Source organism: Entelurus aequoreus, linkage group LG13 (genome assembly GCF_033978785.1).
Source record: "Entelurus aequoreus isolate RoL-2023_Sb linkage group LG13, RoL_Eaeq_v1.1, whole genome shotgun sequence".
Taxonomy (NCBI): Eukaryota; Metazoa; Chordata; class Actinopteri; order Syngnathiformes; family Syngnathidae; genus Entelurus; species Entelurus aequoreus.
In genome coordinates, this window is record NC_084743.1 from 43,768,820 (window position 1) to 43,795,083 (window position 26,264).

General features: G+C 41.7%; 1 protein-coding gene across 1 annotated transcript in view; it reads right to left on the minus strand.

Annotated features, from left to right (window-relative positions):
* Window positions 1-14,149, minus strand: part of LOC133663863 (uncharacterized) — a 36,242-nt gene extending 22,093 nt beyond the window's left edge. The window contains exon 1 of the mRNA XM_062068577.1: window positions 13,291-14,149. Within this exon, the coding sequence (XP_061924561.1) occupies window positions 13,304-14,071 (768 nt within the window). The 5' untranslated portion in view covers window positions 14,072-14,149 and the 3' untranslated portion in view covers window positions 13,291-13,303. The remainder of the gene's footprint in view (window positions 1-13,290) is intronic.
* Window positions 14,150-26,264: the final 12,115 nt, after the last annotated feature.

Below are 26,264 nucleotides of genomic sequence, written 5' to 3' on the forward strand. Positions count from 1 at the left end.
CTGCTTATGTGTGAGTGTGTTTTCTCCCAGCACGCTCTATTCTCAATGTTTTCCTTTTTTATAAAAATTGCCCCTCACACCTCCATCGTCGTGGTGATCCATCACATTTCAGCCTAGCCGTCTTTTTTCTTCACATTTCTTGACCACCTACCTTCACCCTAGCTCCTCCTGCATCTTTCTTTCGTCTCTATGTAAGGAAAAAAATAAAAAATGGCTGCTGCTTTGTCTCGAGCATCGCCAAACCTTCCTAGTTTGGTATTGGCTGAATGGAGCATGTGGTGTATCTCTATTGGCTGGCTACAGCAGGTGAGGTTGAGTTCCCACTTAATCAATATCCTGCAGTGGAGGTGGGAGGAGGGTGTGCGGGGCTCCTTGTGCCAGACACATAGCAGCAGCCGTCAGCATTGGCAGCTTTCCATGCGATAGAGCATGGGGATGGCATGACCTGGAACCAAACACACGCAGACACACGCACACACACACACACACACACACACACACACACACACACACACACACACACACACACACACGCACGCATGCATGCACGCACACACACAGAGCAGAACCCCCTCCCATATTCCCTTTGCAGAGGCAGACTGAGAGCATGGCAACTAGACATGGCATCACCAAAAAAACTACACTTGCGTTCGCAGACACTACAGGTGCACCAAAAGAAACATGAAAAATATGTGTCGAAATAATTTGTAAGCTTAAATATTTTCAGGTTGGCGGTTCTATTTGACCTTATGTTCAATCACTCTTCCATCCATTCCATGTCAATGTGACCATTAAAAAACAGCATTTTCTTTTAAGGTGAAAACAAATGACATGTTGAATGAAAATGTAAGATGGCTTAGAGTCAGGGTTTGGCTAATATTTAATGGAGTTTAAACAACGATTTTCAAATGTAAAGCAAAGAAGAATACTGTATTTTCTATTTCTGATTTTTTCCTACGCTAATTTATAAATTTCTCTTTGCAAACGGCCATAACATTTTGTATTCAACAAATAGTTTTCATACAACACTGATAGATACTGTAAAGGTGTGTTATTGTTTGTGCTATGGCGCCATCTTTTGGACAAGTTTGCTCACTGCAGGTTCTTCATTCATCACTCCAAGCAACGTTAGTAGGTTTTACAATACAACTAAAACGATTTATACTTACTAAAGCATCCCATGTGTGATGCATGTAGGAGTGTTTTAATGCATATTTGTACATGCTATCGTAATATAATTAAGCTAGCACTGTTAGCATTAGTGAATATGCTAACACGTTTACACATATCTGTGTTAGAATTATTAACTTACAATGGCACTCTTTTGTATTGTTTCATTTTCGTAAATTCGCGAAAATGTCCTTGTGGATTTATTGAGTCTGTTTAGCTGATTGGAGAGCTAGCTTCCGCAGCTAGTGGGTCCATGACGAGGACTTCTGATTTGTTTGTTTAGCCCTTTTACTGCGATGTTACAGTCACTGTTTGGTAACAATTAGGGTATGTAAATAAACATTTACAAAATCTTATCTGCGGCCTACGGTCCAGTGCGGCTAATATACTGTAAGCATAAATATTTATGTCTTCTAAAATTTGGTGGGTGCGGCTTAAATACGGGTGCGCTCAATAGCCCGGAAAGTACGGTAATGTGTCGGTGCTTTGTACTCTGGTAGTTCTTTGTCACAGTAATTCAAGAGCTGTGTGTGTGTGTGTGTGTGTGTGTGTGTGTGTGTGTGTGTGTGTGTGTGTGTGTGTGTGTGTGTGTGTGTGTGTGTGTGTGTGTGTGTGTGTGTGTGTGTGTGTGTGTGTGTGTGTGTGTGTGTCATCAACAAGGAAAAGTACTTACCATATGAGGACGGGTGAACAAGTTAGGACCGAAAACATGGTCCCAATACAAAAAACCATTGCATCTATTAGAAAATGTCTCATTTTCACCCCTGGTGGTGAAATCTATCTAAATTAGGGTGGTTCCAAAAAGGAGGGATTTTTCAGATTGACTTTGTTGCAAGTCTTGTGTATTCTTTGTAACTTGTTTGTGTGTGCTATGGTTATTGAGGTTTTATTTCCTGATCTCAGTCTGGACCTTCTCCCCGGGAGTCCAGCCTTAGACTGAATATGTTTTTACTCCCCCCTCAGTAAGGCCTTCTAGCTGGCCTAAGGCAGATATATATTGTAATGTTATGAGCTAACATAAGAACTCCATTACCCAGCATGCCACAGTAGTAAAGAGCATCCGCATTAGCCCAGTTTAGGTTGTTGAATGTAGACATGCCGGCAGCTGGATGTTCTTTGATGAGCACGCTGTGGAGTAAATTTTAAGAAGTCAGCCAACACGCCTCGTCTGCACCTTTTATGATTAGACAAGACAACACATATATTTGCAAGGCCATTTTCAAGAAAGATATTTAAAGATAAACTACATCTTGTGAGACGATGTCGACCAACCCCGGAAGCTTGAATGGGTGCAACAAATTGTGAGTTCAAATATTTTGTTTATTATGTTTTTTTGCAATTTAGATTTTTACAGTACCACATAAGATATGTTTTGATTGCTGATGCGGGTTTATTGATTTTTAAATGCGCCAGAAAACAACCCGTTTTGTACACTGTTGGTGGTGTTTCATTGCACAGTAGTGCATAAATGTGTTCCTGTATAGTATTTCTACAGCAATGGTCATGTGGTGACATAAATGATGGTATTTTGAGAGGTAATCATTGAAGTCGGACATCACTGAAGGCCTAGGTGGGAAATGCACAGCCTGCCACTGTTGAAATCAAATGTTGGCAAAGCCCGAACGACTACCTCTCTGTGAGTCGCCAAAGTGTCCACAGCTTGTAGAAATTTGTGTACGTGAAGCATGAAGTTTGTGATTTCCACGTTCATTTCGTTCTTTATACATCTAATTTTTGCCATGAAAAAGGGCGTACGCCAGGCCCCCGGTCGTTTTCATGTTGTCTTTTTTTTTTTTTTTTTCATTCAAAAGACGGAACAAAAAACATGAAGAGGAAAAATAACAGAATATTATTTTAAAATGTAATTTTCCTTAAGTTATCCAATGACATTGGCCTACTAGTTTATGTGCTTACAGAAAAAAAGTGAGATTTAAAGTACAACAATTAGTACTTTTTTTAAAATACCAGACCTATAAAAGTGTGTTGTATAGAAGAAACACAGCCATCAAAGTGCAATAACTGTTTTCTAGTTGCACTCATCTACCGTAAATTGTATTGCATACATGCAACACATTTGGAACAAGAAAAGAGATACTGCGCCAACATATCTTATCTTTCATCAGTCACCTCTGACTGGGTGTTCTTCTGGATCAGGGGTCGGCAACCCGCGGCTCCAGAGCCGCATGCGGCTCTTTGACCACTCTGATGCGGCTCAGCTGCATACTTGCCGACCCTCCCGATTTTCCCAGGAGACTTATGGATCTCAGTGCCTCTCCTAGATAACTCCCAGGGAAAATATAATCCTATTTTCACTCTAATTACTAAATTAATTGCACTGTAGTAATTGTCCTCCATAGCATTTACAAACAGCGTGCCAGCCCGGCCACATGTTGTATGTAGCTTTTCCTTGCATACATAGGAGACAGCAAAGCATACTTAGTCATCAGCCACACAGCTTACACTGACGGTAACCGTATCAAACAACTTTAACACTGTTACGTTACAAATATGCGCCACACTGTGAACCCACACCAAAAAAGAATGAAAAACACATTTCTGGAGAACATCGCACCGTAACACAACATAAACACAACACAACCAATACCCAGAATCCCATGCAGCCCTAACTCTTCCGGTCTAGATTATACACCCCCGCTACCACCAAATCCCCCCACACATCAACCCCCCCCCCCCCCCTCCGTGCGTTGGTTGAGCGGAAGAGTTAGGGCTGCATGGGATTCTGGGTATTGGTTGTGTTGTGTTTATGTTGTGTTACAGTGCAGATGTTCTCCAGAAATGTGTTTGTCATTCTTTTTTGGTGTGGGTTCAAAGTGTGGCGCATATTTGTAACGTAACAGTGTTAAAGTTGTTTTTGTACGGCTACCGTCAGTGTAAGCTGTGTGGCTGTTGAACTAGTACGCCTTGCTGTCACTTACGTGAGCAAGCTGAAACTGCATTCAACATGTGGTCGAGCAGGTACACTGTTTGGGTAGGCTGTAGAGGGTGCCAAAAGCAGTGCCTTAATATTTGGGAGTCTCCCGGAAATAATGAGAGGGTTGGCAAGTATGACGCTATCAAGCGCCATTCATTCAAAACTCGTGGGCCGCCCTAACATCAAATTTCCACATTAAAGTGCGTGCCGGTGCGTGTGTCTGAGACCCCTGGTTAACATAGCACAAAGCATTTAAGCTTTGTATGCGGTGTTTTTCTTTTTAAATTCAATTTTTTTTTTTGTGGCTCCCATTATTTTCTTTAATTTGTGAAACTTGCCAAAATGGCTCTTTGAGTGGTAAAGGTTGCCGACCCCTGTTCTGGATGAATGGGCATGAATTCCCACGGTCAGACAAGACGAGTATAAGCTCATGCAGCTGTGAATGGGGAACTTAAACGTAACTTTCCCCTCCTCGCAAAATATTGCAAGAACATTTGATGCAAATAGCACACAAAATGTCTTCCTCTCAAACAATGAAGAAGTTCCACACGATTGACGCCATGTTTGTTTACACTGCGCTCAGAGCAAGTTTAAGGTGTGCATGATCTGTGCACTCTAACACACCTACTCCACTGTACGGTTAATATTGCCTTTTTTGTACGTTATCCGATTCATCGGTATGTCAGAATTCGTCATATCGGCAGCCAAGCCGGACAGTGACAGGAACCCCAGAGCCTGGCCCACCGTGCCGCCCACAAGGGCCAGCAGCAGGCCGCAGACAGACGCACCCGGCAGAGGACAAGGCACGAGAAAAACAGGGGGCAGCCAGACCCCAAGCCAGCGAGAGACCACACCCCACACGGACAGAAAGGCGGGACGCCCCGCCCGAGGGGCCCGGAGACCCCCCGCAACCGGACGGGAAGACCGCCCCCGCCCCACCGGCAACAGGGCCCCCACGAGCCCCCCCCCACCCCCGGAGAGCGCGGCGAGGCCAGCCCACGGCCACCCCACCCAAGCCGGCCGCCACAGGACCACCCAGCACGGGGCCACAGGAACCACCCACCCCACCCGCAGGGACCCCAACGATGGAGATGGAACAACCAGCAACCGCCCCGCCGAGTCTCCCCCCCTGAGGTAGGGGTATAAATAAATAAAATAAATAAATACATAATAATAATAATAATAATATTAATAAAATATATTTAAAAAATTAAAAAAAATAAAAAGGAAAAAAATAAATAAATAATTAAATCTATTTATATAAAAAAAAAATTTAAAAAATAAATAAATAAAAAAAGAATTAAAAGAAGATCCATGCTGACACACAAGGTCGCTACCCCAACAACTGGCCGACTCGCAGCACCTCGGAATACCCTGCAGCACCAAGCCACCACACTAGACGCAGGGACCAGACCCAGCAGGCCCCAACCAAGACGGGCACCCGGAAGGGATGGACGGCGGGACCCAGGAGCTCCAGACACGCAGTCCGGATGCAGTAGCCTGAGGCGCCGAACCCCACCTGACAGGCAGGCCCAGAACGTACCCCCAGAAATATACATACATATATATATATACATACACATAAACATACACATGTACACATACACACACATACACATACACATACACATATATATACATACATACATACATACATACATACATACATACATACATACATACACACACACACATACACACACACACATACATATACACAGTTTGTCAGCCCCGACAACCACCACGCGCGCACGCTGCTACCAGTCACAACATCAGCCACCCCCCTGCACCAGACCCAGCAGCCACGGGCGCCCACACCACAAACAAACGGCAGCAGAAACAGCAGCCACAACACCCCCAGACAGCCAGCACCACCCAATCAAATCAAAGCGATCAAAAAAAAAAACGCGACCGGCAACCACACGCCAACAGGATCACAGATACCAGCCAGCGCCAGCCCGCCAGCAAGCCCAAACGCCAACACGCAAACAAGAGACACCAACACCCCCCCCCCCCCCCCCCCCACCCCACCCCCCACCCGCACAAACACACCACCGCCCAAACAACCGAGACACAGTATCCAGACCAGACACGGGCGCCGCGCCGCCACCACATCAAGTCGCCAACAGAGACCCCACAGCGCAAGGTCGGGCCACACGGGCACGGACCCCACCCAACAGGAAGCGAGACCCGCGCGACGCCACACACAAATAAATAATAAGATTAAACAAAAATAACAATAATTTAAAAATAATAATAATAATAATAAAATGAAATACAAATTAAATTAAAAATAACAAATACAAATAATTAAATAAAATAAAGTAAGTAAATAATAAAAATTATTTAAAAAAAAATAAAATAAAAAATAAATAAATAAATATATATATATACATTTATATATATATATATAAATATATATATACATATATATATACATACATATACACATACATATATATACATACACACATATATATATATATATATATATATATATATATATATATATATATATATATATATATATATATACATACATACATATATATACACATACATACACACATATATATACACATAAAAAATAATAATAATAATAATAATAAATTAATAAAAGCCTGGCAGGCCACCAGAACGCAGTCCCCGGAATCCGCGCCGGCCAACGAGGCAATGAGGGGTGCGCCGAACCCCAACCCCCCCACATGCATGTGTACAAGGCCCCCAGAGTGTCTACTGTGTAGTTAAAATTAGGAGGTCAGCCATTACAGCCGACCTCCAGTCCCTATTGATGCGTGTACTGTAGCGTGAGTGAGATATGTATGCTTGTGGGAACTAATAATGCGATTAAAATTGGGGGACGTCAAGGTCTTGGTGGGTCCCAACCAAGCCGAGCCCTCCAAATCCTAAGTGTCTAATATGCAGCTAAGATTGAGGGATGGACGAGCAGGGGACAAGACAGGAGGACCGGAGCCCCATAGGAGGCATCCTCAACCCCCCGCCATGCCTCCCCGCAGGACAATCCCCCAAAGTCCTATATTTGTGTGACTGTGTGTGCTATAAGTAGGAGGAGTAGAGGGCCCGGACATCCCCCCCAGTCCATGCGGCCGACAACCAGGAACTACGGCCAGGAAGCCCCCCCCCCCACGGCCCGTGACCCACACCAGACCACTTTAGCGTGACGTCACGCGAGCCCACCCCCCGCCAAACAAAGCCAGCCCCCGCCCGCCCCAACCCAACCCCGCAGAGCCCATACCAGCAACCAAACACAGAAAAACTGCACAGCCCCATGCCCAATGCAAACACCGCATCCCGGCCATCCACACAGCAACGTACCCATACGAGTTCCGGCCAGGGGATGGTGCCCCCCAACTGGGGAAGAAGTCAATGCACCCCGTCCGCACGCCAGCCCCCAAACCAGCCGGCAAGCCAACGCCAGCCAGCCCCCACAACCCCACAAGCGCACAGATACCAGCCACAGTCCCCCAACCACCCCAACCCAACACAGCGACGCCAACCGCCGGCAGTACCACAGCAACCATCACCACCACCGCCCGTCCGCAGTACAAACACCCGCGGCCGCCGAAACCTGAAACAAAAAAAAGCGACCTACCCCGTAAACCACGACAACGCACACCCCCAGCTACCACAGAGGCCGCCAACCCACCTACCCCAACTCATCCACATACAGGCCAATCGATCCACCGGACATCCACACCCATACACACACCTACACATACATACACACATACATACACACATACACATATACATACATATATGTATATACACATACATACACATACACACATGCATGCATATACACATACACACACACACACACACACACAAATATACACCTACATACATATACATATGCACACATATACACACACATACATACACCAAAACAAAACAAAAACAAAAACAAAAAATATAAAAAATTAAAATAAAAATAAAAATAATAATAATAATAATAATAAATAAAATAAAATAAACCCTTTAAATAAAATAAAACAAAAATAAACATGAGGCCTGGTTGCCAACAGTGTCCAGCGCCACCAAACCCTGCAGCCCTACCCGCACGTCCAGGCCCCCCCGCCCACCACCCACCAGGCACCCCATCCGGCAAAAAGCCATAAGGGCCCAGCCCCGCACCCACAGCCGGCATGCCATGGCATCTCTGCAGGCCTGGTGCCGCGATCAGCAATGCACACCGGGGCAGCGACACACACACATGTACCTACATACATACACACAGATTCCACCATACATACAAACGTACACACACACACACACACACACACACACACACACACACACACACACACACACACACACACACACACACACACACACACGCACCTATATATACATATATATAATTTAACAGAATAAATAAAATTTATTAAATAGATAATTAAAAAAATATATATATAAGTATATATATAAATAAAATTAATAAATAAATAAGGGCGGAGTAAAACACAGGAGGGAGACCCCCGCAGGGCAGTCGGGCAGCACCGCCGGGGCCCCAACAAGGGAGGAAAGCAGCCCCCCCAACCCGGCACTAGGCGGGCCCGCACAGCCGCAGCGTAGGGCGACCCCGGGCAGACAGCGCCCCAGGGGAAGGAGGAAAGCCCACGGACACCCGAAGCCAGAGGGGCACGAGCCGACCCCCGCCCGACAGCGGCAAGGCCCCGGCCCCACGGGCGCAATCCCCGCCCAACCACCCACGAGAGGGGAAGCCCCCCACCCAACCCAAGGCGGCCACCCCCAACAGCTCCACCCGCACCCCAACCCCCGCCCAGGCACCCCCATCCACCCCCATCCCCCAGACCACTCACGGATCGGCCCGCCAGGCCGGCACCAGGGAACACACCCCAGGCCCACCCGACCCCGCGGCACACGGCCCCCCCGGCACCCACGACCCCCCACCCACGGAGCAAGACCCCCGGGACAGAGCCCCAGCCCCGGCCCCCATGGGAATCAGGTCAGGAAATCAATTAGCGGTGCCCAAAGAGATCTGAATTCTGTCAGTTGTTGTTTTGATTCAGCAGACATTCTTTCCATAACTACATAATCTAATAAAATGTTTTTGTAAAGGTTTATACATAAATTATTTTTTGATTTCCAATTCATGAGAATAGTTTTCTTGGCGATGCCTATTGCATTTATAAGGAGGTATGTTTTGTTTATATCAAAGTCAGTTGCGGAGAGATCACCCAACAGGCAGAGTGCGGGGGAGATGGGAGTAGGAATCTCTAACGCTAATGATAGGTTCTCGCGCACTCCAAGCCAAAAGTTACTCACGGGAGCACAGGACCACATTGAGTGTAAGTACTTATCTACCTTATTATCTGAGCAGTGTGCACAAATGTTAGAGTCGGCTAAACCCATTTTATACATTCTTAGACCGGTGTAATGTATTCTGTAAAGTATTTTGAGCTGAATCAGTCGTAAATTTGGATTCTTAATCAAACGAGAAGTATTGAGGCATATTTGTTTCCAGAATTCTGGGTCAAGGCTTGTGGATACGTCTGAGTGCCATTTGGAAGTTGGGATACTTATTGTGTTATCTATTTTTGATAAGAGAGCATATAATTTGGATAAAGCTTTGGGGGCAGATATTTTGAAGAATTTAACGGTCGTAGGATTACTTTCTCATGTTGTTTTGTTGAATCTTGCGCTAATTACAGATTTGATTTGTATATATTCTAGGAATTTATTAGGATTGATTGCATATTGTGTTATTAAACTTTTAAAAGAGATAAAACTGTTTGCATTGATGATATCCCCAAGACATCTGACTCCTTTATCATACCATGTTGGAAAGTTCAATGGCTTCTTGTTTAAAAGAAAATCAGGATTATTCCAAATAGGCGTAAATTGACAGGGAGTGAGCGGGGATCCAGTTATTTTCAAAAACTCCCACCAAGCTGTTAAGGTAGTGCGTATATTAATACTTTTGAAGCAGTTGTGTTTTCGGAGAATTCGGCTAATAAAGGGCAAGTTAGAAATTGGGATCTCCTGGCTAAGTGATTGTTCAATCTCTAACCATAAACTATCTAATAAAGTGGGATCGGTCCATTTTAGTATATATTGTAGTTTATTTGCAAGGAAGTAATATGAAAAGTTTGGGAGTTCTAGACCCCCGTATTCTTTTGGTTTTTGTAAAGTTTTAAGGCTGATTCGTGCTGGTTTACTCTTCCAAAGAAACTGATTGATGTGTGAGTCTAGTGATTTAAACCAGATTTGAGGAGGTTTGGTTGGAATCATTGAAAAGAGATAATTAACCCTAGGCAAGACCATCATTTTCACGGTAGAAACCCTTCCCATAAGTGAGATTGGCAGTGCTTTCCAACGCGCCAGATCATCCTCAATCAATTTTAAGATTGGGGAGTAATTCAAGCGATTCAGATCTGACAATGTGGAGGAAATATTGATTCCCAGGTATTTAATGTTCCCTTTATGCAGTGGAATCGATGAGGTGCTCTGGAAGTCAAAATGTATTGGTAACACAGTAGATTTGGACCAGTTGATTGAGTAATCTGAAATAGAACTGAATTTATTGATAAGTGAGATTGTATCTTGAAGAGAAGAATGTGGATTTTGTAAGAAAAGTAATACATCATCAGCATAAAGGCTTATTTTATGATGAACGGTTGCGGTATGGATGCCTTTAATATTTGCATGCTGTCGAATTGCGGTTGCAAGAGGTTCAATAAATATAGCAAACAGTGACGGAGAAAGTGGACACCCTTGCCTTGTGCCCCTCATAAGATTAAACCTTGGGGAGATTTGGCTATTCGTTCTAACCGAGGCTGTAGGGAAACTATATAGGACCTTGATCCATTCTATAAATGAGTCTCCAAATCCAAATTTCTGTAGAGTAGCTAAAAGAAAATTCCAATTCACTCTATCAAATGCTTTTTCAGCATCTAATGAAACAACAGCTGTTTTTAAATTATGAATAACAGAATAGTCTATCACATTGAGTAGACGGCGAACATTGTTGGACGATTGTCTCTCTATGATGAAACCTGTTTGATCAGGATGTACTATATATGGAGTGACTTTTTCTAATCTTTGAGCTAATACTTTGCAGATAATTTTAAGATCAGCATTAATCAGGGAGATTGGCCGGTAACTGGATGGAAGTGTTGGGTCTTTATCAGGTTTTAGCAAGAGACTGATTGTGGCAAAGTTCATATTTGGAGGAAGGAATGAGTTTTCTTTAATCTCTAAAGCCATTTTTGTAAATATCGGAGCTAGCAGTGACCAGAATGTTTTGTAGAACTCCACAGGGAACCCATCAGGCCCTGGTGCTTTATTGTTTGGCATCTGTTGAAGAGCATCGTGAAGTTCATCTACAGAAATAGCAAGATCTAAATTTGATACCTGCCTCGTATTTAATTTAGGTAAGTCTATACCATTGAGAAATGTCTCAATGTCTGAAAGAGATGGGTCAATCTGGGGTGTATACAAGTTTCTGTAAAAGTCTCTAAATATGGAGTTAATTTCCTCAGGAACGTGAGTAATGTTCCCAGCTGAATCCTTAATGGATGGTATGGAGTTTTTTTCTTTGTTTAATTTTAGTTGGTTAGCCAAATATTTGCTTGGTTTATTGTCATGTTCAAATTTATCTAAGCGTAACCTCTGGAGCAGGAATTGAGTTTTCTTATCAATTATTTCTCTTAAATCTAATTTGAGTTTTCTCAGTTCATTCAGAGTATGTTCATTTTGTGAGTTCGCATAAGCTATTTCTAATATTTTTATTTCATTTTCAAGTTCCTGCTCTAGTAAACCTAGCTTTTTTTTTCTTGTATGATGAATAAGAAATTATTTTTCCTCGCATAACTACATTTGCGGCCTCCCAGAGAATGCACGACGTGATTTCTGGTTGATCATTAAAATCTAAAAAATCTGTCCATTCTTTCTCAAAATAGTTGAGGAAGTCTGGGTCCTTTAGTATTGATGTATTAAGTCTCCATTGTTTTATAGGTGCAGTTATAGTTTTGTTAGTGAGGGAAAGTGAGACAGGTGCATGGTCACTGATGATGATAGGATGAATGTGAATGTTTGCGATATCAGATAAAATTGAGCTACTAGTTAAAAAGTAATCAATGCGAGAGAATGAGTGGTGAACTGGGGAAAAATAAGTGTATTCCCTAAGAGTGTGGTGATAAGAACGCCAGGCATCGCAAAGACCATAATCGTTCATATATTGCTTAAGTATTACCACTGATTGAGACTCACGGTGACTCGCAGTCACTCTGGACCGATCTATATTTGGATTAAATACTAAGTTGAGGTCCCCTCCTAGAATCAAGCAGTGGTTTGAGTGAGGAGAAAGTGAAGAGAAGAAAGTGTGAAAAAAGGAGGGGTCATCAACATTTGGACCATAAATGTTGGCGATACATAAGTTTCTCCCGTCAACAGAAATATTAAGAATGATGTATCTTCCCTCTATGTCAGTAATGGAGTTATGGAATGTAAAGTTGACCTTTCTACTAATGAGAATGGCTACGCCTCTCTGTTTGGAGTTGTAACTAGCAAAGTATGTGTGTGGGTATTGCGATGAATGCAGTTTTGAGGTATCGGACTTGGAGAGGTGAGTCTCTTGTAGTAAAGCAATGTCTGCTTGCATACTCTTCAAATGATTAAGAATTTTTATATTTTTTTCCTTTGACCCGACTCCACGCACATTCCAAGTGACAAACTGAACAGTGGACATACTAAACTAGACTGTAACTAAGCGTGTGGATGTATGTGTGTACTTTATGTGTAAATAATGCATGTCTGTATCTAAATGTAAGCCTATCATGCATATATGTAGGTGTGTATAGTGTGTATAGTTGTGCATGTATTAGCTGTGAGTGTAAATGCTGATGACGACAAGGGGACACACACAACAGGTGGAGAAATAGAAAGAGAAAAACAAAACAAAAAACAAAAGAAAAAGAAAAGAAGAGAGTGGTGGATTGAACAGGTAGTGAAATAAGTAACATAAAAAGGAAAACAAAAAAGTAAAACAGTAAACATGTTGGTTTACCAAAAGAGAGAGAGAGAGCGTATGGTGTTTACGTGTGCGCTATGATGACGCACAGGTGTATTGTGAGCAAGAGGGGGGGGAAAGAGAGGGATTGAAGCATAATGAAATAACAAAAACAAAATACAACATTTACCGTGTTTCAGACGCTAATAATACAGCCACGGCGTGGCTTCCGGATCACGGTAAAGTTGGCCGTTGATGAAAAGTTTATCCACCGCGATGACTGCACGGCATCCTTCGGTGATAAACTTCTTGCGAAGCGGAAACAAATGGCGTCGCCGGTCGAGAATTTCCTTAGGAAACTGGTCGTTGATGCTGAAGTTGGATCCTTTCAGCTCTCTACCCTGGTTCCTCACTCGCTCCTTCTGCTTGAAGTGTTCGAATTTGGCTATGATGGGTCTCGGCCTCCTGTTCTCCGGCTTTTTGGCTCCAAGCCGGTGGACGCGATGGAAGGTGATGTTCCTGATGGTGTCTGCTGGAAGCTTGAGCTGATGTTCCATGAAGGACTTGATGGTTTCCTCTGGATCTTCCTCGGTCTTTTCCGGTATCCCCGCGAAGACCAGATTGTCCCTCATGCTTCTCGCCTGGAGGTCTAGCATCGTCTCCTTCATGCTCCTGTTGTCCCGGGTGAGTTGCGTCACTCCGTCGGTGAGGGATTTTACAGTCTCACGAAGAGCGGCGTTCTCCTTGGCGAGAGACATGACCTGCTGTTGTCCGAATTCCAAACTCTCACGGATGGCTTGGAATTCCTTGTGGAGCACCTCAACAAGTGCGAGGCGGCCATCCAAACAAGTCAGCCTCTTGTCGATGGAATCCAGGATGTCGGTGAAGTTTGTACCGGGTGGTGACACATGGCCAGGTGAGTCCTCCGGGCGGCTTCTTTTAGACGTTGGCGTCTTAGATGGCTTCCCCATGACGAGACGGTCGTAGCACTCTTCGATGTAGCCTTCAAGTGCCTCCAGATTTTGATATTTAAGTTTTATTTGCTTTATTTTCTGAATGAATCAGAATTGTTTGGCAGCTGAGTGTGCCACTTGACTAAAATTTTTTTTTCCCGCGTCACGTACGCTCTCTCTCGCGAGACTACAGCATTACTGACGCATCTGACGTTGGCCTTACCACTCTGACGTTGGCCTTGCACCACTCTCATAAACAATGTATGAATACATTAGATATCTATATATCTTATAGACTGTATCTCTGTTGCAGCAGCAGAGAGTTTATTCTGTCTTGACACTTTGTATTGATATTTTGTATTACATTCTTCCCTTAAATGATAATGTTTACAGTGATTGTTATATATGTATTTTTTATGTATGTCGCTTTGGATAAAAGCGTCTGCCAAATACTTCAACATAAATAAACACCTGAAAGTCTTAATATCAGCTAAAACCACCAATCTGTTTCACTGGATTCAGAATAAAACCAAATTCTGTCTTACCCAACAATGTTAGTATTTGAATATTGTTACTTGAAGACTTATTCCTGGTTACAATTATACTGTTAAGAAAGTATTGTCTTATATTTTGCCTAAAATGAGAATGCATCATAATCAGTGGCGGCTGGTGAATTTTGTTTTAGGTGGGGCTGAAAGTTTGTAAACCAAACCCCTGTAGGGGGGTCATCCTCCCCCAGAAGATTTCTTTGTGATTTTCACATACATATATTGAAGATCTTTGCTCCTTCTCAACTCTGTGGTAATATTATTTTCATAAAATACAACCAGTAGTACATTAATGTTAAATCTTACTTGTGAAAAGTAATCACCCGATTCCTATTTTCAACAGTCCGCTCATTTGATTAGGAAAACGCTGAACACCATCTTTGTTTTCTACCTGTCAACTGTCAGTTTAGGCTGCTCGCCGGCTCCTCATCACCACTTCAAGATGGCGGCCAAATTGCTCGTGTCAAAGCAGCCAATGCTGCGTCTACTTATAAGATGTCTATGGTTATAACGTCATTGCAAACACGGCAATATGTTGCGTCCACTGCAGTTCGCTACCTTATTCATACTTTTTGTCAAGTGATTTTTTTTAAGCAGGGTTGCATGAGGTACCTATACTTAACGTTACGTTAAAGGCCTACTGAAACCCACTACTACCGACCACGCAGTCTGATAGTTTATATATCAATGATGAAATCTTAACATTATAACACATGCCAATACGGCCGGGTTAACTTATAAAGTGACATTTTAAATTTGCCGCTAAACTTCCGGTTCGAAACGCCTCTGCGGATGACGTATGCGCGTGACGTAGCCCGGCGAACACGGGTATGCCTTCCACATTGAAGCCGATATGAAAAAGCTCTGTTTTCATTTCATAATTCCACAGTATTCTGGACATCTGTGTTCGTGAATCTGTTTCAATCATGTTCATTGCATTATGGAGAAGGAAGCCAAGCAAGCAAAGAAGAAAGTTGTCGGTGCGAAATGGACGTATTTTTCGAACGTAGTCAGCCACAACAGTACACAGCCGGCGCTTCTTTGTTTACATTCCCGAAAGATGCAGTCAAGATGGAAGAACTCGGATAACAGAGACTCTAACCAGGAGGACTTTTGATTTGGATACACAGACGCCTGTAGAGAACTGGGACAACACAGACTCTTACCAGGATTACTTTGATTTGGATGACAAAGACGCAGACGTGCTACTGTGAGTATGCAGCTTTGGCTTTTTTTTGCGTATGTACGTAACTTTTTTTAAATATATAAGCTTTATGAACCTTGGGTTAGGTGAACGGTCTTTTGGGCTGAGTGATTGTGTGTGTTGATCATGTGTTTGAATTGTATTGGCGTGTTCTATGGAGCTAGGAGCTAGCAGAGGAGCTAGGAGCTAGCATAACAAACACGCAGGTGTTATTATGCAGGATTAATTTGTGGCATATTAAATATAAGCCTGGTTGTGTTGTGGCTAATAGAGTATATATATGTCTTGTGTTTATTTACTGTTGTAGTCATTCCCAGCTGAATATCAGGTACCGTGAGTATGCAGCCTTGGCTGCTAAACATTCGATAACTTGACCGTATGTGCGCGTCACGTACGTAACTTTTTAAAAATATATAAGCTTTATGAACCTTGGGTTAGGTAAACTGTCTTTTGGGCTGAGTGATTGTGTGTGTTGATCAGGTGTTTGAATTGTATTGGCGTGTTCTATGGAGCTAGGAGCTAGCAGAGGAGCTAGGAGCTAGCATAACAAACACGCAGGTGTTTTTATGCAGGATTAATTTGTGGCATATTAAATATAAGCCTGGTTGTGTTGTGGCTAATAGAGTATATATATGTCTTGTGTTTATTTACTGTTGTAGTCATTCCCAGCTGAATATCAGGTCACCCTCGGGTCTCACAGCATCTTCCCTATCTGAATAGCTTCAACTCCCCACTAGTCCTTCACTTGCACTTTACTCATCCACAAATCTTTCATCCTCGCTCAAATTAATGGGGAAATTGTCGCTTTCTCGGTCCGAATCTCTCTCACTTCATGCGGCCATCATTGTAAACAATAGGGAACTTTGCATATATGTTCAACTGACTACGTCACGCTACTTCCGGTAGGTGCAAGCCTTTTTTTTATCAGATACCAAAAGTTGCAATCTTTATCGTCGTTGTTCTATACTAAATCCTTTCAGCAAAAATATGGCAATATCGCGAAATGATCAAGTATGACACATAGAATAGATCTGCTATCCCCGTTTAAATAAAAAAAATTCATTTCAGTAGGCCTTTAGTCAATGTATCACACACAGTAACGTAACGTTAGACGGCGATCAGCAGCACCGCATATTTTAGCCACCTACAAAAACAAACATAGTCAAATAAAGGTCAGTAAAATGTACACTATATTAAAAATATGTGTACATATTGCATAGGGCCCTGACATCTAAAAAGTACAACTCTGTTCATTGTTTTGTTCATGTATTTGTTATGTTTTTCATGTGTACGCACACATCAACACACATACAGTATGAGATGAGATCAATGAGATAAGGTAAGAACAGGATAGAAACTGCTGTGGAACTAGTTACAATGCAATATGCCATGGAAATACAATGTTAACACTTTTGTACAAATAAGTACAGTTGCACTTGTTTTTTCAAATGTGTTTATTCTGTAAAGGAATGAGTTAAATGTTTAAAATGACTGGTCAATAGTGCTATTATGAAGTGCAATGTCAGCATTATTTTTTTTCCTGCAATTTCAAATGCACTTGTTTTAATAAATAAATACAGCGTTTTAAAAGCATACACAATCTGTGTAAATATATTAGTCTGTGGTTAAAAGGACTTGAAAGGACTCGAAATTCAAAATGCAGGACTTGGGACTTGACTTGAGACTTTCCAGTCTTGACTTTGGACTTGACTCGGGACTTGCCTGTCTCGACTCGGGACTTGACTCGAGACTTGAGGGCAAAGACTTGAGACTTACTTGTGACTTGCAAAGCAATGACTTGGTCCCACCTCTGCTATTAACTAGATCCACTCGATGTCCATTGCACCGGTCGCCCAGGTGGGGGGTCCCCACATCTGCGGTCCCCTCCAAGGTTTCTCATCGTATCTCATTGGGTTGAGTTTTTTCTTGCCCTGATGTGGGATCTGAGCCGAGGATGTCGTTGGGGCTTGTGCAGCCCTCTGAGCCACATGTGATCAAGGGCTATATAAATTAACTTTGATTGATTGATAATTTGTTAAAAGTACAAGTTTAAAAAGATCACAATAATAATTTCATTTAGCCTGTCAATGGGAAGAAGAGAAAAATCCTGAATGCATTGTCGCTTCTCAGGGCCTGGATGAAGACAGGAACCAACAGTGGCAGTTTATGACTGATCTCCATGGCTTAGATCCCAGGTGTCAAACTCAAGGCCCGTATAAAGTGGCCCGCCACATCATTCCAATGTGGGCCGCCCCATCATTTTATTGTGGACTGCCACTTAACTTTAATGTGGCACGCTACACAATTCTACCGCCATGTTTGGAAATAAAAAAGCACCTTCTGGCTAAGTGCATTTGTTCTGTCAATTGTGACTAAAAAAGTGTTGCACATGAATTGCATACGTTCTACACTTTATGAATATCTAAAATGATTTGTTTGTATTCATAAATATTCACTGTTTCATGCGGCCCTCTGAGGGCAGCCATAATTGCGATGTGGCCCTCCAAAAAAATTTGAAAGACGCCCCTGGCCGAGATATAGAGGAAAATGTTCCTGTTCCTGTGCATTTGGAATAGTACAGTGTAACTTGTTTATGTTGACATCCCTTGAATGGGCTGACTTATGTCAACATTAACGGCTGTCAACATAACTGAAACTAGCCACTGTTTGCACATTGACTTTTGACTTTGGCCAGAGACAAAAGTAGACTATGTGGTAATAAATGATTTTTGAACATACAGAGGTTTGTGGCATCTTTTCCGTCCATCAGCGCTACATTTTAAAGGCTGCATTTTGTTAGTTGCGGGGAATAGAATGAATAGAAATAGAATAGAGCGGCTGAAAAGTTTACCGCAAAAGAAGAACAAACTTTTTGTCCTATGGCAAAGCTTTGAAGATAAATGGCAGTTCCTTTATCATTGACCGACCCAAACTTCTTTGTTTGATTAAATGATGAGGTTAACAAAACTATTACACATGTCAACACATAAACGGACCATTTTTTTTTTTATAGACATTAACCCCATTTTCTGATGACAAAAACGGTTGTCTTGGTATGTTGACATCCACTTAGGTATCGACTTTTTAGTAAAAATCAATCAATCAATCAAACATGCACGGACACACTATTGACAATAACACGACATGGCATTGCACTGAGGATTGATGAAAAACGGCATCTATGAGGCGTCCCCACTGAAAAATAACTACAAATTTATGCCATCTAAAAAAATGATATGAAATATATTTCAAAATATGTGTGAAAATAACTTAAAATGTTACATTAATCAATAAATAAAAAACATGAAATAGTGGAAATAATAATTGTAATAATAGCAATAAATACATTAGAAAATAATAGAATACAAATTAAGAAGCTAAGAAAAATGTTTAGTAAATAGCTTGATTAAAAAGCGCCTTTAACCTTTAAAAAAATATATCAACTCTCTGCAGGTCCTGAGGGTCTCCGGCAGGCTGTTTCACAGGTGGGGGCCATTGCAGCTAAATGCTGCCTTGACTTGACTATAAACCTAGAAATCCAATTGTCGGACATTGAACACCCAAATTTACTAATCTCCATCAGACACGGAGATCGTCATACCACCGCATTATCCGGGGGAGGTGTAGCTTCCACTAGTTTGCTCGGGCAGGAGGTCTTCCTCACTCTCCCTTCTGGCGATGGTAATAATCTTTCTGCAGGTTCACTTAGGGAAACTTTGTTATGATTTTACTTCCTCTGTTTAGTCAAGTTTGATCGTCTTCTTGACACTCCCCCAGACCCTCACTAAACCATCCAATCTCTACCGTGTTTATCTGAGTGTTTTACCCTTCTTCTACAAGGTGGAAAAAGTTGAAAATGAGATCTGTTTTTTACTCCTAAGTGAAAGACTGTTTTCTTTTTATATGTTTCTTTTATTAACTTTGTGAGAGTCACATTTCCGAGTTTCTAGTTGTTATCTTTTTTTCTACATCATGTAGCGGGTATACATACAGTACATCTATTTGAGGTTACTGACACCTAGTGACTAGTGTATAGTACTACGTATCATCACAATACGTTTATTCATGGGGATCCTCATTAGCTGTGCTCTTTAACAAAAACATTTAAAAGGACGCCGCATATTTGACTGACCGTCGACTATGGCCAAAATCTAACGTATAAGATTGGACTATAAAAATCTTTAGTCAAAGACAGCCCTAATTCTTAGAGCCATAGGAAATATCTGATACATGTTGCATACGTTCACTTATTGTGCTTTGTTTAAAGTAATTCAGATTAGACAGTAATAGCCTTTATGGCTGTTCAATGTGATAAGTAATGAAAGAAATTGCAAAAAATGTTTATGAAATAACAACATTGTCAACCATACCATGAAGATACTCTATGCACTATTAATGTCTTGATGTTATCTTTTTGAGAAGTAAATCATGTAGATTGAAATTGTAAATACAACAATGTGCTGTGAATAAATTATGTGATGGATGTGTAAAACATGTGTTTGTAAACATGCATGCACAAAGAGCTCTTCATCTCACACAGTATGATATTTGACATATATTTATATTTATTTCTGTTTCAGGCCTCATTATACACATCTCAACCTTGCAGTGTTCTCGATTTCATTGCATTACCAACTCCCCTGCTAGCTCCTGTTTTTCCTTTGCAACACCTTTTGCATTTTAACCTTTCATTCAGTGTATTTTTGCTTCAGTAAGCATCCAATTTCAGATGGTTGCAAAAATATATAAATACTTTTCACACATTTTGTGCAGAAGCTCATACAAGGTGTGACCTCTAAATCTGCACAAAGAGATCCCTTCATATATTTGCATATGCCTGTTGGTGTGTGCATGCGTGTGTGTGCGCGTGTCCATCTCACTCGTTTTCCGTCTGACGGAGAGAGTGGGGTAATCTGCACCGGTTGCCATGGCACCAGACAGACCTTGCTTGGTGAAGGCTCATACTGTAGCTTCCTCAATGCTCTATTCCCCCAGAGCCCTACACTCTGGAGTGTGTGCACATGTGTATGAGTCTATGAATAGTCTTAGTTGTGATGTACAATGCATGTAATCCACAAAGAAAATGGGGGAAAAAATCCAGGGGAAATATTTAAACAGTTTACAATTGCTGCATGTGGGGGGGAAAGCAAATACAGAATATGTGTTACTTAGGGATATTGTATGTAACGCACTGCACATAAAAATATGTTAAATTACTGAGGAGGAAGGGAATTGTATGTTTGTTTTAACACAGAACAACACACTAAAAATTATTACTAGACAAGTTTCACTACAAATCTAAAAAATATGTTGTAGCTTATTTACTGCCATCTTGAATAGTGTGTGAATCTCTCTGTTATTTACTCCATAATGTCCTAACACTTACTCCTTTCTTGTGCAAGATTTGACATTATTTCATATTCCAATATGTGCTTTATCCCTTTCAACACGTCCCAATAATTTGTCTTGGCCCACAATATGTGCATGAAAACCATTCTGCTCTCCATCTTCTAACACCATCTAAAACGCACCAATTGATCAAGTAATATACAGTAAAATTCCGGAAGGTTTGTCAACACCATGCCTCCTATCTGAGGCATTTAAAGTGTTAAATAATTTATTCTGCGTTTTAAGGAGAAAAAGAAGTGCTCTTTTTTCAAAGAAAAATTCTGTCCCTGAATCCCCTATTAAAAAAATCGGGAAGTATTTTTGTCCCATTGTACAAATGTATGTATAATTATTATTATTGGCACTGGACTGCAATGGAACCCGTTCAAGACGATACCGTTTAACTCGACAACCCGTATGTCAGCTTATTGTTCTTTTGTCAACATAAAATTTGGTCGGTACCTATAAAAGTACTGAATTTGGGAGCATTATATATTGTGCGCATGCGTTGATCTAGACGGCCGCTGCTGCAGTTTGCTCCGTCTTTGTCTTTTGTTTCTGTTCTTTGTTCGCTTTATAGTTTTTTATATTTTTACATTTACTCTACATTTACTTTCTACCTAGTCGTGCCCTTCTAAACATGCAGTTTAGACGTGTTTTGTTCGTCCAACTGACGGTGGGGACGCTACTGAAGAGCTCAGACGGACAACAGTGGAGAGACTCTTTTATATACACCAGGGAACAGTTGTTAGCGACGCCAGTTATTAGCATCCAGCTAATGGACCCGGCACTAACTAACCAGATCCTGGAGAAGCTAAAAAGGACTTATGGAGGTGGTCGTGGCTGTCAAGGGAAAGGGAGACGCTCGAGACAGAAGAGGCTGAAGCGAAGAGGGAGAGAAGGAGATATAAACCATATCTTCCTTCTGTCGTCATGGGTAACGTGCCGTCTCTGGCAAATAAAATGGATTAATTGTCGGTGCTTGCCGCTAGTCAGAAAGAATATCGTGAGTGTAGCCTAATGTGTTTTACTGAGACGTGGCTGCACGACGATGTTTCGGATAGTAACATCTCTATAAACGGGTTTCAAACGGTGCGCACTGACCGGAACCGAACCAACGGCAAGTGGAAAGGAGGGGGGCTTGCTTTGTTTATTAATAACAAATATTGTCATCCCGGTCATATCACAATAAAAGAGCGCCACTGTGACCCGAATATAGAGATGCTAGCTGTAGGACTCAGATCACATTATTTGCCCAGGGAGATTCCGCATGTTATCGTGATGGCAGTATACATCCCCCCCCTCTGCTAACGCTGCAGCTGCCAGTGACGTCATCCACAGCTCGATAGCCAGACTACAAACCAAGCACCCGAAAGCTCTCATCCTCATCTCGGGGGATTTTAACCATGTTACTATGGACAAATCACTACCCAACTTCACTCAGTATGTCAGCTGCCACACCAGAGGAAATAAGATCCTGGACCTGCTGTACGCAAACATCAAGGATACGTATAGCTCCATACCACTACCAGAGCTGGGCCGGTCAGACCACAACCTTGTTTACCTCAACCCCTGTTATGTGCCTCTGGGTGTGAAGTTGGAGACGATGCAGGTGGAGGCCCCCTTGGTGTCCTGGGTTGTTGATTACCTGACTGACAGACCACAGTACGTGCGACTGCAGGACTGTGTATCTGACATGCTGGTCAGCAACACTGGGGCCCCGCAGGGCACAGTCCTCTCCCCCTTCCTCTTCACCATCTACACCACTGATTTCCACTATCACTCAGAGTCCTGCCACCTTCAGAAGTTTTCTGATGACTCTGCGATAGTGGGGTGTATTGAGGATGGTGATGATGAGGAATACAGGGCACAGGTGGAGGACTTTGTCACATGGTGTGGAAAGAACCACCTCCAGCTTAATGTGACGAAGACCAAGGAGCTGGTTGTGGACCTGGGAAGGAGGAGGAGTACTCCGGCGACCCCTGTTTCCATCAGGGGGGTCGATGTGGACATGGTTGAGGATTATAAATACCTCGGTGTACACATGGACAACAAGCTGAATGGGACAAAACACGCTGAGGCAATCTACAAGAAGGGACAGAGCCGCTTCTACTTCCTCAGGAGACTAGGATCCTTCAACGTCTGTACAAAGATGTTGAAGATGTTCTACGAGTCGGTGGTGGCGGGCGCCTTCTTGTACGCCGTGGCCTGCTGGGGCAGCGGGCTGAAAGCGAGGGACGCAAACAGACTGGACAAGTTGGTAGAGAAGGCCAGTAACATGGTGGGAGTGGAGCTAGACTCTCTGGCGGTGGTGTCAGAGAGGAGAAGTCTAGCAAAGCTCCAAGCCATTATGGACAACACCTCCCACCCACTACACTCGGACCTTGCAGAGAGAATGAGCACGTTAAGTGGAAGGCTCAGACTCCTAAAATGCAACACAGAACGACACAGGAGGTCCTTCATACCGACAGCCATCAGACTGTATAATGCATATGTTATGCATAGGGACGGCGTGGCGAAGTTGGTAGAGTGGCTCTGCCAGCAATCGGAGTGTTGCTGGTTACTGGGGTTCAATTCCCACCTTCTACCTTCCTAGTCATGTCCGTTGTGTCCTTGGGCAAGACACTTCACCCTTTGCCTCTGATGGCTGCTGGTTAGCGCCTTGCATGGCAGCTCCCGCCATCAGTGTGTGAATGGGTAAATGTGGAAATACTGTCAAAGCGCTTTGAGTACCTTGTAGGTAGAAAAGCGCTATACAAGTACAACCCATTTATCATTTATCATTTATATGTTCCTTGACTGCACTTAAATGTAGAGTATATGTGGAATATATTTATATTATTTATATATTATATATTATATATATAATGTATTATATATATTATATTATCTATTATTATTATTGTCTATTGTGAGTGAACTGTGGTGCTGAATTTCCCCCAGGGATCAATAAAGTACTTTCTATTCTATTCTATTCTATTCTATTACAACGTGAATATAATCACTTACTGTTCAGTGCAAATCAAGCTTCAAAATAAAAGTTTAACCTGGATACTACTAAAGCAACTGACACAATGCAAATGCTTTTTTTAGATTGTTAGACACTGGAAGAAAGAATTGTGCATGTAAGAAAGCTTTATTATCATTACAAATAATATATAAAACTAAATTACCGCAGCAGTTATTAGATAAGAAAATATAAAATATTTATGAAAACAGAAGAATCAAAATCTAACTATCAAAAATCTTTAATGTAGAAATGTGACATTTGAGAACAAATCGAGTCCATTGAATGGCTCTTTTAAGTGACGATGAGAACCCTTTCGCAGTTGCGAGCCATTCATTTGACAGACGTTGTTTTTATGCACATGCAGATAGGGCGTCACCCGACTGGCAACTGGACCAGAAAATGAGTGAAACAGAACATAGCAGCATTTAGCTTCACCTTTTCATATTTTTTACTTTCAGTTGTTTGAATTTATTAATTTTGATCCACTTTTAGAGTTAATTTTTCTGTTGTCTAAATAAATTTAAGCGCACACACTACAGGTAAATCGTTCTGTACAATTCATATTTTTTTTACTTTAAATTGTTTTAATTTATTTATTTTGATCCACTTTTATAGTTCATTTAGTAGGTTGTACTGTACAATTTTGTATTCACATTTTCATCAAGTCTTGATTGTTAGTCTCGTTTCATTTATGCTTTTATTTACGTATATACATTTTATGTTTACTTATTACTTGTGCATTTTTTTGTATTGCTAGGTTTTTTAAGTGATAGAAAATTATACATATTGATGTCATTTTCAAAGCGTGTGGATATGGCACCACCTTAAGGAATGTTTAAAATGAGAACAAAACGTAAATAAAATTATAGCCAACATTTCTGATTAATTCCAATTCCAATAGAGTAATATTTGAGTAAATTTAAATTATTCTGCTCAACATGTTATCTTATAACTGCTACGTTACCTTTTTAAAAAGCAAAAAAAAAAAAAAAAAAAACTTTATAACTAGCCAGTATTTTAAACAGCTTTTGGAAAGGAACTGCTCCACAGGAGCCATAAATCCCATCTCTACCTCAATACCAAATTCAAATCGAGTCTCAAGACAAGAAAGGTTGAGTCAAGTCCAAAGTCACTGAGTCACTGGAGTTCGAATAATATGCCACTAATTCTAAACCAAGATACGGTTTACGGCATTTAACATATATACTGTAGATAGCTAAGGCATTCAAATCATCTGACGTACTTGATCATAATAAACTTAGTGATTTTGATTTAAGTTCTGCTTGCTTTGCCTGGCAATAAAGAAAAATGCATGAAAATCAGTTGAAAATTCATGTTAAAAAGTTATGATTTATTTTCATTATACATGTATTGCATTAAACATGATCGTTGTCCTGACTAAAATGTCCGTCAACCTGACATGTCTGAGGGGTTCCGGTTCCCCGGTTTCAAACAGTATTTTGCTTTGCAATTTTGAACGGTGTAACGTTTTGTTTTACAATATGTTTATTTTTAAGTATTGTTTAGAATTCCCCCAACATTGTGGGTACTTTGGCGACACCGAAGTGGTCGGCCAAGCTTTGCCTGACATGGCTAAGGAGTCACAGGATCACATTTTGACAACAATAGGCGGCGAAATGATCGCCTTGACAAATGAATTGTTCATCTGTCTCTGATGGGCACATCAATCAATCTGAGAGGTAAAAGTTGGCACTTTTTTAAGTGAACTGTTATCCAGCATCACATCCATGTGTCACTTAAAGGCCTACTGAAATGAATTGTTTTTATTTAAACGGGGATAGCAGATCCATTGTATGTGTCATACTTGATCATTTCGCGATATTGCCATATTTTTGATGAAAGGATTTAGTAGAGAACAACGACGATAAAGGTAGCAACTTTTGGTCGCTGATAAAAAAAAGCCTTGCCTATACCGGAAGTAGCGTGATGTCACCGGAGGAAGGACTCCTCACATTTTACCATTGTTTACAATGCAGCGAGAGAGATTCGGAAAGAGAAAGCGAAGATTACCCCATTAATTTGAGCGAGGATGAAAGATTT